The following is a 16225-nucleotide window of genomic DNA, read 5'->3' as shown; positions in this document are numbered from 1 at the left end:
TGCTTGGATTTTTCAGCCTGGAGGTGACAGAGGGGAGGCCTCATGGCAGCCTGCAGCTTCCTCGTGAGGGGAGCGAAGGGACAGGCGCTGAACTCTGCTCTCTGGGGACAGCGACAGGACCCGAGGGGACGGCATGGAGCTGAGACAGGGGAGGGTCAGGCTGGGGGTTAGGGGAAGGTTCTTCACTGAGAGGGTGGTCGGGCACTGGAACAGCTTCCCCTGGGAAGTGGTCACGGCACTGAACTTTGTGGAGTTCAAGAAGTGTTTGGACAATGCTCTGAGACATAGAGCCTATTTTTTGGGTGGTCCTCTGGGGAGACAGGAGATGAGTCCAATGATTGTTGTGGGTCCCTTCCAACTCAGGATATTTGGATTCTAGGATTCTGGGATATTAAGTTCCCAGATTGTCCCGTATCTAGGATCATTTTGCTCTCTTTCTTCACCCACTTTGAACCAAAACTGTAAAAACCTTTAACTTTGATGCCAACTTTAGAATACCATTATTTTAACCTGAAATTTGAAGCCAGCACTTTTGTGTTCAGAGGTAGTGTTCCCCCCAGCCTTTTGCTACCATGCAGCTAGCAACCACAATTTTAATTTCATAAGCAATGGTTGACTAAACCCAGCACTATGTCAATTAGATATTATTTGATTTAGAATACTAAAGGAAAAAACAAAAACAAAAACAAACAAACAAAAAAACAAATTTAAAGATAGACTGCTCTCTTATATCTGCTTATATTTTTCATACCTTTTTACACATTTTGACTTTTTATTCAGAAGACAGGTTCAGATTTTTTCTGCATGTAATAAACCGATCCTGGCACTTTATACAAGCCAGCATTGTCTATTCATGTTGTAAGTTGCCTGACTTCATCTAAGCAGGTAAATACAACATTGTTGTTGCCTGAACAACCAAACTAAAATGTAGGAGGATGTTTCTATAATAACATGCTTACATCAAATGCCTGCTGAGTGTAAGAAAATTTACAGAGATTAACCTAGGTTTTAAAAAGTAGTTCCATCTGTTGGTCCCATAGTTTCAGAGTCCTGTCTTAAAGGAGCATTGTTTTCTGAATCTGGTGCACAATGTTTTCTGCAAAATCCATCCAAATCAATAGTCCTTTTTGAAAAAATCTTGTCCACTGGACATTGGCCATGTTACCGATCGCCAGCACACATTGGGAGACAAAACTGGTGTCTGCAGCAATGAGGTCTCTTAGCACAGATGTCCTTTAATACTTGCCTTCAAAAATTTTGATGCAGAATCCACCTGAGAAGCTTTGAGCGCTGGTTCTGCAGACAAATCTGGGCAGTAAGAACTTATTTTTTAAATCTTTCCTTCCTCTGTGTAGTGTGGTGTTGCCATCTGGAGAGGAAATCTGATGTTTACTGTTATTCTTGGAGTTCCACCTCCTGGAGTCCTGGGAATACTGCAGACCTCAGCTTTCAGAACATAAAAGATATATTTCTAGCATTGACAGGTGAAGGAAAAGTAGAAAATCACTGTGAATATGCAAACAAAGCAAACTGAAGCAAGCCCCATATTGCAAGAGTTTTTTCAGACCAAACATTTTTCTAACTTGTCTCACGGCTTTTGAGATATGGGCAGTCACTTCCAACCTGCTGAAAGGAGGGGGAGAGAGAGAGAAAAAATGTGCCTTGAAACCTAGGCTTTCTTCATGCTATTGATGAAATACAAAAAAAATACAGAAATATAAAGTAGTATTGTCAGCTGGGAAGAGTGCATCAGATCAGGCCTTGCTCAGGCTGTTGTGGTGGCAACTCTGCATCCCAGTGACATCACATTTTAGTATGGTGTTATTACTGTCTGTGTTTGGGAAGTTGACTGGCCAGTTACTGCAAGCTGAATGTGGTTATGGATTAAGGGTCCCTGTTTCTTGGCATAAGTACACTGTAGCTCAGACCTTCACATAGGACAGAGCTCAGGAAGACTTACAGGCATCACAGGAGAGGGATACAGAGAGTGACTATGCAAAGCAGATCTGTTGGAGATGATCCAAGCTGACTGTGGCTCTAGCATCATATGTTGTAGGTATGTCCTCTGGCATCTAAACCATTACTGGTTCACAAATACTGTCGTAAAAGTGCTGTGAGAAAAGATCTGACCACAAGCCTTTGTCTTGCCTTCAAATTATATGTGAAATCACTGATGTCAAATTTCATTGAGGGTTGGCTATAGTGAAGAACTGATCAGTACATCTTCTAGCAATGTGTGTCTTGCTTGTATCCTCCTCTCAAAGATTCTTCATTGTGTCAATATACTGTACCCACATCAATTTAATGGGTTAAATGGAATACTCCTCTGTAGGTCTCATCATTGCAATGTCTATTTATTCTTCTGTCTTCTTTGTCCTCTTTGAAAGGTATTCAGGAATCTCCAGTACCAAATGGCCATTCTCTCCCGGGTAGAGACTTTCTTCGGAAACAGATGCGAGGAGACCTTTTCACCCAGCAGCAGTTAGAAGTGTTGGATCGAGTCTTCGAGAGGCAACATTATTCTGACATTTTCACAACAACTGAGCCCATCAAACCAGAGCAGGTACTGTTTCAAACATTCAATGTTTTTCTAGATATGCTTTCTGATGAGAGTCCTCCTTGGTGGAAATCAACAAACAATTATTTCTCAGAGTTGCAGTAGAAAAACATGGAGAAACAGGTGTTGTATCAAGCTCTTCAGCCAAGACTATTAAAAAATGACAGAAAACACTTGTTATGTAAACATGAGCAAGTGTTTGGGTATGAAATTACACCCAATCTGGGCCAGTTACATCAAATGAGGGCATAAAGAGCTTCACAGCTTCTGATACTTTTGTTGGATCAAACCCAGGCTATGCAGATAATAAGGAATAGGCTTGCAAAACTCTATGCCTAATTTTGGTTCCGAGTTAGCTTGACTGTACACACAAATTTGATTTTTGTATCCAGAAATGGCTTTTTAAGCATGTAGTTAGCCATTTGCTGAGAGAAGTACACAATTAATATGTGAAGGTAAATTTATTACACCTACAGATTAGCAGTGCATTTCAGAAAGGCTTGGCACTAATTTTGGGGCGAAGTTCCATTTTAGCAGACACAATACAGAAGCACATGCAAAAATTGATTAGCTGTTTCTATCTATGTGCTTTTGGTTTGTAGACCTCAGCCTTAAATTTAGCTGCAGTCATGGGATGTAGAAATGAAAGTATTGCTGTCAGCTTCAATTTGGATCTAGTCAGCTACTTTTTCTATACTTAGTGTTGTAATTAGTCATTGTTAATCTCTGTTGTTAATATTAAATCTGATTTTTAGCAAGGTGCATGAATGCCTTAAATTGTAAACAAACAGTGATTTCCATTGTAGGAATATAAACATTTGAAGGCCACTGGAGATTATCAGGAACACAGTAGTTTACTACCATCATGGCTTCAGTATTAAGGAGTATGTACTGGTCCAATGTTTTTGGAAAAAATAATTCCTTTTGCTGAAAGTCAATGGTAGAGCAGAAATTCCCTGTGCCCTGAAGCTCCTATGTGTCATTTCTTACTTCATTCATAGTCATTCATTTTTCACCAGTTTTGAAGGTTCTGTGGTTTACATGGTTTATCTTTTTGAATGAGGAAGATGCTGAAATCAATTTGAATTAAAAAAAAAAAAAAAAGACAAAAAAACCCACCACCACCAGCAACAAACAGAAATCAAAAACAAACAAAAAAAAACCCACATGACTTGTTAGGAAAGCCAAGTGTCTCTTGAAGGTGAAATGGCCTTTGCATACCACTAGATGGTGGTTATCCCATCCCTAACACCAGTGATAATGGAGAGGACAGGCACTGAGCCAACTCCTACAGTAAGCCTGTTCAATATTGGTCACTTAAAAGCTGCATGGTGTTACATTTATCCTTATTTAACTTCTATATATGAAAAAAAAAATCATGTGAAAGAGAGTGGTGATGGAAGAAGATCCTTTTTTAGCCTTCTGTAATCTAAAGTTTCTGAGTTATCCAGAACTGTAGCTTATGGGCCAGAGTCCAGCAATGAGCAGAAATAGATAATGTCTTATCGGTTTAACAGAAGGAATAGAAGAATTAAACAAGGATATTGCTAAAGTTTCCTGATTGTCACATTCGTGATTTTCAGCTGTTGGTGGAGCAAGGATCTCCCTGGATCCATGTAAGAAGCTGTAACTAGAATGTCTGTGCAGAGCATTGAGAGTGGAGATATGCCCATTAATTTGTTAAAAAGGGTACTTCACAGTCTGAGAAGTCAAACAGATGCTGAGAAATGATATTTCTAAGAAAAAAATTTTTATGATGTGTGAAATGGGCTTAGCAGAACTGCCTTGAATTGATGAGATCTTTTCCAGCCTAAATGATACTGTGATTCCATGATTTTTTTTTCTAGTGTAACTACAAATGGAGTTTTCTAGTTGTTTGCTTTAATATAGGTTGGAGCATTCTCATTTGCTTTTGGAAGGCTGGGCCATGGGTAAGAGCTGACATTTGTTTGGGATGTGTTTTTCTTTTTGGTGGCATACAACATTTATTTTCAGCATGAACACATGTAATTTATATGAATGCCTGATTCACAAGGATGTGATGCGATCACTACTTTAGTAAGCAGTCATGTTTTACCTCTTTTGTAATAAAGCAAACATGTCATGAAACAAGAAAAGTGGAGAAGCTGTCCAGATCAATTAGTGATGCTAAAGAAATCAATTAGAAAGAAAATATTGAATCATATTGAAACATTGGGTTGAAATGGACCTTCTAGGTCCTTTCAGTTCCTTTAAGATTATCTAGTTCCAGCCCCATGACCATGGGCGTACAGACCTTTCACAAGATCAGGTTGAAAAAATTAATCATGTGACTAGGAAAAACAGAATTGTAATTAACACTGCTAATTATTGTAGTAGACTAAGATATGCATCCAGAATCTGGCAGTCGAGAACGTGGCTGAACTCAGAAGGCAGTGCATTAGGAGCTCAGGCAGCAATGGATATAGGGAGTTCTTACCCATTTCTGTAGATGAAAATAATGAAAAGATGCTCCTCCCCATATAGACAAGATGTGTAATAGGAGCTGGTGGTCCATTACTTGTATGCTATATTAGAAATATAGTCCAGGAGGAGCAAGAAGAATATTGCTAATTTTATTTAGTCACAACAAACTTCTTAATGTCCCTGTGCTAGTCAGCTGAGGAGGACTCCAGGTGTTTTACCAGAAGACTCATGGCTCGTGAGACAAGGAAATACCCTGTTTGTCCCTGTTTTGCTGCTCCTCCCTAATTCTTCTTTGCTTGTAATCTGGGCACAGTCACTTGGTCAGGGTGAGTAGTGGCATGGGGTGGACAAGGTTGCTTCTGCATTGCTAAGCATTTGAAGCCTGAGCATGTTCTGTCCTCAGCTGAAGATTGGGTCCTGAATTTCTCCTGATGCCTTTGCTGGATGTTTTGGAAAAAACTTGTCTTGTCTGTTGGAAAGAGTACATTGCCACTCATGTGGGTAGATGTTTTCATGGCCTAAGTCTGAGTCTTTGCTCACCATTACCAAACCCTTTACATGAGTGATTCCAGTCTCTTTCCTTTACTCCTCCATCTTTAATGTCTTTGTTCCTCAGTTCAGCTACATAAAATGGAGACCTGCAAGTTGACTCTCAGCTGAAAACAAGTTGTGCACTCACTTGACAGGCATTATCCGAGTTTTCATATCTACTGTAAAACATGACTGCTATAGAGAAGACCATGGGGAATGAATACTTGTCTCTGAGTAAGGGCTAATACCATGCTGAGAGAGAAGACAACCACTGGACAATGACAGGAAAATAAGATGTTAGACAGTACCTTACTCAGAAACAGTATCTGTTGTATGCATTGGGTGAGGCAGGGATCCCACGATTTGTTCATGTAATTAAAGTTTGTGTCAGACTGTATGCATCAAGGGGCAGAAGTAAGGCGTTACGTGCCTTGTTTTGAAACCTAATGTCCTGGTGATTCAGTTGTATGTGTGCATTCTGCAACACTGGTATGTAATACCTGTATGTGCATTGCCAGAACATTTAATGGCAGGTGAATGCTATTCTGGTGACATCAAGAAGTTGTAAGATGGGAAGTCTGAGACTGAGGGCTGGATGTGCAAACTCAGTCCTTTTGTGTCTATGTATTTCTGGGGAGTAATGAGGGGATAGAAACAGCAATCTAGAAGCACTATGGCTTTGCTTTGCCCTAACAGAACTCTGCCATGCACGTTAGTTCATGTATAAAATGAATGCCTTTCCATTACATTTATCCTCTTTTGTACTCATCTCATTTTCTGTGAACAGCCCATGATCGATTTGCACTGTCTGCAAATGTTTACAAGAAAACCACTTTCACGTATTTCTGGGAACTGATTTTGAGCTGTACATAGGTGTGTGTTTGCAGCACCACCATTGTACTGTCATTCTGCTCATGAGTGATAACCACCACAAGCACCATATAGGTCATTCATCAGCTGGGACAAAGGCTATGGCTTCAATGTCACATAATCATCAGGTCTCAGAGAAGGAGAACATTCACAGCATCTACTACCTGGACTGGTTACTCTTCCTGTGCTTTTCATGACTTTTGGTGTTTGCGGGGATGGGTCCTGATGCTCCCTGGTGTGTTGACTATGAAATGCTGTCCTGATGGCTAACAGATAAGTCTGTTTGCATTACTAGTGTATCTTCAAGACTTCCTGTGGAGCAGAGCTTTATGGACACAATGACTGGCTTTTGCCTGCCTGTCCTGGTAACTGTGCTACACCTGTGTTGGGCCCTGGTACTCCAGTCTGTCCCTTGTCATAGGAAAAAAAAAAACAACAGTTAGTGGTTGTTGCATTTTATTTAGAGCTTGCACTCATCTCGTGTTCATCCTGCGCATAGAGTTGCTGCACTGTATAGCATACATTTCTGTGCCTAGTCCATGAGGACCGTTCAGGTTAAGGAAACTGAAAGTGCAGGTTACACTAATCAAACACAGGACTCAATGTCCTGTGACCCTGCCACCCTTGAGGTTCTCCTTCAAGAGTCTGTCACCCACTGGGAGGGAGACCTTGCCAGGTCCAGGCACAAAAGTTTCTACAACACATGTGTGAACAGTTGACTCAAATATATTCGCCAATGAAAGCATTGCTAAAAGGTGTTTGTGGAGAATCAAGACCTGGGAGAAAGCTGCTGGCCTCACCTGAGGCATGAGGGGTTAAAGAGGGTGCAGGAAAGTTGTGTCAAGGTGGGCAAGAGGCAAGCGCAAGACTCACAGACTGATGTGGTTTTGGTAGGCATGAGAGTTGGATTAACACCTCTGCAGAGGAGAACTGTGGTGTGTTACAGCAGCATGTAGAGTATATACAGCAGAATCAGTTCAACAAGAACAGCAGTTCATTAATTTCCTCAGAATAAAGAGTCTTTGCTGAGTTTCTGTCCACAACAGAAATGGATTCTCTTGTGTTTTCAGCTTCACACACACGTCCAATCGAATACTCATTGAAGCCAAGAGGAATATTTCTATTGACTTCAATAGACTTTAGATCAGGACCATAATGAGGCATAACATGATGTGACCAGATTCAGCACTATGTAGGTCACTGACTTAAAAGAGAGCTACTTGCTGCTAATAGCAGATAATTCCCTGGCCTTTCCTGATGCTTTCATGTTACTTTTAACCAGAACTAAACTGAATATCCCTTCCTTTATTATTTCCTGGATAAAGCGTGGATATTCTGGGTTTAGGTAGGAACAAACTCAGGAATCTGACAAACATACAATAATATATGCAATCATGAGATGCAGTCTGGATCTGGAGATAAGTACAGGCAGATGAAATTTGGATATTTAATACACCTGAAAAAAAAATACTAGAAAGTTGGACAAAGTAAAAACAAACAAACAAACAAAGCAAGTGCACAGTAAGATACCAATTGCCCTCTGTTGCAGAAGTGTTTTAATAAAGTAACTCTCCAAACTGACCAAAAGAGGGGTGTAAATCCTTTTGAAAACCTTCAGGTGTTACGTTTTAAAGGCAAGTGTGAGCCATCTTCCAAAGAGGAGATTAGACTTTCTGTTAAAGGAGCTGTGTTGGCTCGGGTGTCCACTGCGGTACCACTGCTGAGGAGGGAGGAGATGTACAGTCCTTCTTACAATATTTGGTTTTGATCTCCATCAATAATAGGGGAGGTCCAAGACAAAGACAGGAAGGAGGACTTTTTGTAGACTTACATTAGTTTTTATTGTGTCTCACTTACTCTAAAAGTGCAGGCAGTAGGGAATCAGAAGGAAGGAATGAACCATAGGACCATATATTTGCTCCTGGTCTCTGAAATATGAATAGTATGTTTTTTCCTATGACACTATCTCTGGGTGGACAGTGGCTGCTGAGGATCTCCCTAAATTACTCTGAGGGTTGTGAAGAGAAAAGTAGAGCTATCATTTATTTATATCTTCCCAAAACTTCATGCTGCCCTGTAACAGTGAAAATTATGGAACTAATTCATGGCTATATCTTCATGTTCAGAATCAAATCTTTTCCTGATCTGCCACCTGCAGCAAGGGTTTGACTATGTAAATGCAGTCACCTGGGAAGAGCATGCAGGCAAGTCCTCTGTGTGTGGCTGAGATGCCCCCTGTCCTTCTGACCCCTTGAGCCCCCCATCTCTGCTGGTGGCTGCAGTGGTGCTGCCGTGTGGTGCCAGGGCACTGTGGGGGTGCAGGTGTCCACCTCCTCAGCACCTTTCTCTGAGCCCTGGGTCCCTCCTGCCTGTGGGGAGTGGTGGATGAGGGCAGGTGGTACAAGAGGAAATGTGGAGCAAATTGCAGGTTGGAAAAGCAGGTCTGTGATTTTTACAGCTACACCTCTATCAGCCAAAACAACTTCTGATGCAGGCCACGGCTTTATTGGTGGGAGGGGAAAAAAATAGAAAAAAAAAAAACAAAAAAAAAAAACACAAAAAAACAAACCTCTAAAATCCAGCCTAAGAAAGCATGTCAGGAGAGGAAAAACCTTCCCATATTTACTCTCAGTAGACTATTAAGCAACACCAGGCTATTAATTTGGCTTTTGAGTCTTCACTGAAGCCCATAAAAGTGCACAGTTGTCAAATGGAGTTCATTTTAATTTCCTTTCAATCACAGTAAATTATTCAGGTGATAAATCAGCTGGAGCAGCCTCCTGGCTGTAATAGAAACCCTAATTCCTGGCTAATTATCCAGCCCATTGCTGCCAGCAGATCAATACTACTACCAAATGGAAAGGGCGACGGGTTCACAGCAGGAAGGGTGGCGGAGGGACAGCAGCTGGGAGTACTGGTGCACCCGTGACCCCCTGTGCAGTTCAGAGGCTGTGGGAGGTTAAGCTGTGCAGAGGTTTCTCTCTTCGCCCCACCTTTCTTAAGGGAACACATCCCCTCGTGGTCAATAATTCACGCTAGGGCCTGCGATACTCTGTGTTGCAGAGGCAACTGCAGCCCACAGCATGCTATGCTGTGCAGGACTGGGGCTCGGATCCCTGCTTGCAGGTGCGCATGTAGGGGATAGTGCCTGCTGGGGTCTGGAGTGGATTTCAGCTCTGTCCTCCATGCTGTACTCTTGCCACTTGGTAAGGTACTGTGCTGGCCTTTAGTTCTGCTGTTCCTCAGGCTTGGGACTTAGCTGTTGGTCTTCAAGAAAAGCCACGCAAAGGCTCTTTGGTTGTGTAGGAACAGGCCCCCTGGATCCCAGGGGGCATGCCTTGTGTGCTGCAGAGAAGTACTCACCCCTGGTACTTCCCGTCCGTGCTGGCTGCTGTGTAAAACACAGGCAGAGATGGGGAAAGAACCCCCTTTGAGGGAGTCAGGTGCTACTTGGAAGGAGAGCTCTGGCTGAAAATAATTTTGCTTGTTAATAACACCTTTTAATAATGGCAAAATTTAAGGAGGTTAAAAAACAGGCTGCAGAGAACCAGTGCTTAGCCATAACCTAGGGCATTTGTCTGGGAAGGAGAAATATTTCCCTGGAGATGATAGCTGTTCTTACTGAACCTCCCTGCATGAAGTGGTTTTTCAAGAGGCTGCCCCTTGCCCCTTTGAGCCCTGAGATGCTGCTGCTACCTGTGCCGTGCAGTGCATGGAGAACCATCATCTCCTGGTGAAACACCAAGGCTGTACTACAGAACTGTCAGGTAAAACTCTTCCGTCCTCCAGGGTCCTTGAGGGAGCTCAGAGCTGTGAATTGCCCTTGGCTTCTGGAATCTGAGCCTTCAGCACATGAGACGTTGTGTTGGGTTCCTATTCCTGTTCACTGTCATTGTGGTTATTGCTTATTCACATTGCTGTGATACTGGGGGCACCAAACAGGCACAACAGGGCTAAGTACTTGGTGCTGGGGAAGAGCAACTTCCCTGAAGATCTTGCTGTCTTGCTGAGATGGAGAAGGCAGGTAGTGTCTGGGAAGAGGAAAGCAGTATTACCTATATATTTGAAAGACTAAAGGACTCCTAGTGCCAGTTACTTATCTGGAGAAGCCCCAGGGTTATCCTGGGTTTATCCTTACACTGCTTCCCTCCAACACTGCTGCATTAAGTTTGCTGCAGGTCATGCCTCTGTTTGCATGTTTTTGCTTTCGGACCACCTCTATGTCTGTCAGGGCAAAGTGTGGGTCTGTCTTCTACCCAAAGCAGCCCTTGATGTCTCCTTTCCTTGCCACAGCAGACAGAGGGCATCCTGAAAGAGAGGGGTAGAGAAGTCCTTTGGGCATTGCAATGCCTTTCTGGGCTCTACCACCCCATTTTTTCCTCTTGACTGTTACCAGTTTTGAACATACATGAAAATAAAAATTCAGGAGTTAAATAAAAAGCCAGCCTTGCTGAGTAGGAGCTCTCCCTTTTCCCTGCCTTTTTTCTCTTTGGTCTGTATGGGTGCAGCCATGAGATATTTTTTCCCCTCAGACGTGTGCCCCTCGTTATGCAAAGGCTGGCATGGAGGGGATTTCATCAGGAGATGTATTGCCGGTCCCCCAGTTTCCACTCAGCACTTTGGCACTCTGCATATCTGAAGTACAGCACCTCTCTCCCTGTGTCCCATCACAGGAGTGATGTCCCAGTCTTGATGACAACAGTGATCTTGAAGTGGTTTAGGTAGAAGATCTCTTCCTCCAGGTTTCAGCTATGCTGACCTGTTTCCCAAATGTGCTCAAGTTGCATGGTGGGACTGTAGTGAAAATGTGGGGAGAATGGCGTAGGCAGGGCACAGCCCAGCTCAGAGGCACTGCATCTTGCAAAGACAGCAACTGGTCTCTTCTGGGAAACTCGTCAGTGCTTTCATAAATTTTGTATAGAAGTGGGAAATTTTAAAGAAGCTGTTTCCTCTTGTTATCTTGCCACATTTCTTTTGTAAGTTTAGAGCTGTCTTTTAGTGATTTTTCTCTCTTTGATGTGGTGGTTTTACCATGCTGGGCAGCTAAACCCCACAACCGCTCTCTCACTCCCCCTCCTTTAGATGAGGAGGGGGAGAAGTAAAGCAAAGAACAACTCACGGGTTGAGATAAGGATAATTTAATTAAAGGGAAATAATTATAATAATTAAATAAAGACTACTATGAACTAAACAATTTAACTAAGGGGAAATAAAAAGGGAAAGGGGAAATGGGAGGGGAAAAGGAAAAATAAAAAGAAGGGAGGAAAACAAACAAACAAAATAAATGAAGGCTATATGGAAGTGCAGAGGAAAGAAATTACTCTCTACTTCCCATAAATGAGCGATGATTGACCACGTCCTTGAAGCAAGGCCTCAACGCACGCAGCCGGTGTTCGAGAGGAGGACCGATGTTTCCCAACGAGAGCCCACCCCTCCCCTCTTCTTCCTGTTTCCACCTTTTATTGCTGAGTGTGACACCACATGGTATGGAATATCCCTTTGATTGGTTTAGGTCAGCTGCCCTAGTGATGTTTCTCTCCTCCCTTTTTGCCCACCCCCTAGGAGGGTTAGAGAAAGGCCCAATGCTGTGCCACTGCTGCTCAGCAGTAGACACAACACTGGTGTGATAACACTGCTGTTCCAGCTACAAGTACAGAGTACGGCACTGAATGGGCTGCTGCCGCGAAGTTAACATTCCAGCCAGACCCAGTACATTTGATCATCATATAGTTTGCTGATCAATAGCATCTTTTTTTTTTTTTTTTTTTTTCAATATAGAAAGAGAAATAAAGTTTATCACTTTAGTGTGTTTAAAATAATAATAAAAAATCAAATCTTTGTCTTAAGCAGAGTCTTTCTTCCAAGGTTTTGTGTTGTTAGGAGACAGTTAATTGAAAGTCTGTGTGTACAAAAAAGGGCATAGAGAGTAGCTAGGCAAACAGTGGACATTGTCCATGTTGAGCAGTGATGTACTGGCCACACATTACATTTTTAATATCACATCAAAGCATAATATATATGAATGAGATGAGTAGAATCGTAATTGCTCATGTAGTCTTTGTCCCTTTGAAAAATAACAGATGGAGTCATCCATGTGGTTTACAGTATGGATATTTGTTGTGTTCTGTATGTGTAGGAAAACCACATCAGGAACTGTCTTGAAGCTGATTTTCTCCGTGGAAAAAGACAACTTCTTGTAATGGCCCCCATCAGCCACATCAAAACTGACCTACTTCCTTCTCTCCATGTTAGCCCTGTAAGAGAGGGAAAGAGGAATCTATAAGCAAACACACTTTCCTGTTGATTTATTTAATGTGGTGCCTGCTCACATTGCATTCGGACGGAAGGGGTTTGCACCGGCATTTGAAGAATGGGAACAAGACTTATTTTCTTGGTTTCCAGTGAATGTCTGGGTCCCACAGGCTTCGAATAGACCCCAATAAAACTTCCACCCATTGGTTTGGAAGTCACTGCTGGTCCGAGCTCATTTGTGGGCTTTTCCTAAATCTGTTACTTAAGTCAGCAAACAGGTTTCTCAAGATGTTCCACGTAAAGTGTGTGAAGAGCTGAATATCTTGATGTGTTAAAGGATTTGAAAGGAGCCAACCTCTTCCTAGCAGTGCAGTGTGGCAATGCAAGAGACAGTGGGCATGAAATGATGCAGGAGAGCTCAGGGTATAAGGAAGTTTTCATCCTGGGGATGCTCTAGGAGTGGAAGAGGCTGCCCTGTGAAGTTGTGCCATCTCCACCCATGGCAGTTTTCAAGATGACACTGGATAAATCCCTGACCCAATGGCTGGCCCTGCTTTAAGAGACTTTTAATTTCTCAACAATGCTTTCAGAAGTTCCTTCCAACCTGAATTATCCTATGACACTGATGTCCAGCTACTTGCTCTTCACTCCAGCTTTTATGCTGTGACTTGGAGAAATGTTTGTACAATTACAATGGAGAATGTGAAAAGCATACATGTAGTTATAGGCATGAGAGTAGCACCTGATTCACACAGCACAGAAGGTGAGATGAAGAGCTGGCTGGGGTGGAAGGCCCCTCTCTGTTGAATACAATGTTCTCAGAGCAGATGCTGGCTTTTCAGAAGAATGCAGTAGTTTTGGGTTGCCATTTGTTGAGTAAGGAATTGAATGAAACATGCAACAAAGTGGTTGTATGATGACATAAAGGAATTGTAGAGATGAGCTACTTCTAGACAAAAAAAAAAGAAAAAGCTAATTTCAAAATTCCTCTCTGCTCATATCAATAGTGGCTGCTTAAAAATTGTGTGGCAGCAGAATTTGCTGAACTGAAAAAATAATTACTCTGAAATTAGGAAGGCTCTTGCGTGAAGAGAGCAATGTAACATGTAGGGCATGGTTTCAGTCCTTCTCCTCTCCTTGAAAATATAATTGAATAATGGCAACCACAGAGAGACAGGGGTTCTCTTGGTCATTTTCCATGTTGCAGATGTCCCTCCAAGTTGATTTCTGAGGTAGTCCAGACAAGTCATGTGTTGAGTGATATCCAAAAGGCTAAGCTAGAAAAGGTTGCCAGGTTGTGAGGCTTTACACTGATGGGAGTTTTTTTTGAAGCTATAGATCTCATGTCTGTGTTTTCATTGAGGCAAACATTTTTTCACTGGTTCTTGTGGTTGTGGAGAAGAGTTTGAAAACATGACCCCCAGATATACTTCTGTCATTAAAATGGGACAGCTGTCAGGTGTGTCATATAAACAGTGAGGTTCCCTTCTGATTTTCTGAACCTGTTTTCTTGTTGGGATGTTTTGATGCCTGTGCAGCACCTGGACATTTTCAGCATAGCTGCAAAAATGATTTTAGCAGGAAAATGATGATTATTAAAAAGCAGTGTATCTAGTTAACCTGTCAAGAAGACATTTTGACAAAAACTAAAATATTTCCTGCAAACCTGTCATCTTTGATGACTTTTCCATGCAGAAGATCTCTCACTGGGGTCTTTCACAAGAGTGAGGAGGTGCAAGGCCTCAAGTGTATGTACCATGCTTTATCATCTGCCTACCTTTTTCTGTTTTGCTTTGTTTTTCACATCTGTGTGCCGACTTTCTAGGCTGCTTTTATACAGCAGAATAAACAGTTTCGCTGCCCCAGGAAGGCAGGGTGAACTGAGATATTTAAATGTGGGGGTCGGTGTCTCAGAGGTAGGTAGGTGATCCTGCCTACCCTGGTCCCTGTGAGGACAGACTGCCAGTGTCCTGTCTCTGAAACTCCACACATTTGCTGCCTGTCAGGTTTAGTTGTCAGTGGGTTTCAGCCAATTAGCGAAGGGAAAACAAATATCTCAAGATTTAACCTCTGACATGCATTTGGTTAAATGCCTGTTAAGTGTTAGTGAGTGTAATGTAAAAGAAAGCACCACATCACTCCCCAAATTTTTTCCATACAAAGTGTTTTCATTCATGTGAACCTTTCAGAGAGTGTATCTGAGGACAAGGGAGTATTTCTGCGCTTGTGGTTCTCCAAAGCCCTCTTTTACTAGCTTCTCTGTGCCCTATCTTGTTGCTGCACAGAGACCTTGGGTTAAGGACTCAAAGCCCGCTGTCTGTGCAAGGGCTGTTTTTCCACTTCGTTCAGTTCCCACTGCCTATCTAAACTCCCCTGAAGACACAGTTAACAAGTGATCAGTAAATCTTTGAGAACAAGGTTTGTCCTTATATTTTTGGCTTTCCCACATGAAAACTGTCTTGCAGTGTTGTGGCCCTCCCCATTCCAGCCTTGGGTACAGTGAAGACATGAAAGAAGGAAGCTTTGGAAGAATGTTTGCTTGTTTGCTTTATGGGGCCAATTTCACACTGGCAATTTGATTGGGACTTTAGCTTTGTAGGAATAGTTGCTTCCAACAAAATGTAAAATAGAGGACTTCAATCTACCATGGGTTCACCTGGCTCTCAGGAACACAAATATGAAAAATAAATTGAAGTCTTTTAGAACATACTAATACTAATGTTTTTGTCTAGCTTTCAAAGTGGCCTGAAATCAAGAGTTTGTGGTTTGAAAGGATTTGTTCATCTTTGACTTCGCAGCATGACATAAAATACTGCAAATTCTGCGTCTTTCTCCATTGTTCTTCATGTGGGTACAGATTAAGTGTACCTGAAGTGGTAAACATTGCGCAGATCCTTTTGCCGTGTGTTACTGTTTTGAAATAAGTGTATTGCATACAATATGAAGCATAGAAAAGCTGAATGAGCTGCTGCTCAGAGTCCCAGTAGAAGTCATACAAAAGAGACTTGGGGCAGAGAAGTCACAAAGCAAAAACATATGAATCTCACACTTGACCTGGTGGTATTTCCAACTTTATTAGGTTGTCTGCTACTCATGTGGTCTGTTAGGACCCTTATTTTTGTATACTATTGATCATATAGAAAGAAGGATGTGGCAGGAAGGGAGTCAGCTGTAACCTGTGGACTCTTTTAGGTGTTTAGTTGTTACCTTCATGATACTCATTCTCTTCATCTGTATAACAGACAGTTATAAAAGGAGTACTGGTGACTGTCTCAGACAGCATTTGTTAAATACCTTGAGATAGTTCATCTGAAACCATTATGAACATACAAATGTTGTTCTTAGAAATGTGCACATGACATCTCAAGGGTCAGGAGCAGTTGGTACCGCAGATTAAAGATATGTAGCAACATAGATGTAAACCTCATGCACATTCCTGGTGTGCCTCGTATTTCTGCTTCATATTTTTTCAGTAAGGAAATATGAATGGCTCTACTGCAGGTTGCATTTTCTTCTGTGCTTAGATGCCTCAGTGGAAGCAGCAGAGCCACCATAATAGGAGGATTGTAC

The 16225-nt window shown here is 42.1% G+C and overlaps 1 protein-coding gene across 2 annotated transcripts in view; it reads left to right on the top strand.

Annotated features, from left to right (window-relative positions):
* Positions 1–16225, top strand: part of PAX5 (paired box 5) — a 148129-nt gene that overhangs the window by 48771 nt on the left and 83133 nt on the right. For both annotated transcript variants that reach the window (XM_082784265.1, XM_082784266.1), the window contains exon 6: positions 2388–2563. In XM_082784265.1, the coding sequence (XP_082640391.1) occupies positions 2388–2563 (176 nt within the window). The remainder of the gene's footprint in view (positions 1–2387; positions 2564–16225) is intronic.

Source organism: Aythya marila (assembly GCF_965140915.1).
Source record: "Aythya marila genome assembly, chromosome: Z".
Lineage (NCBI taxonomy): Eukaryota > Metazoa > Chordata > Aves > Anseriformes > Anatidae > Aythya > Aythya marila.
Note: the sequence above shows the minus strand (reverse complement) of the source record. Positions and strands in the feature narration are given on the sequence as shown.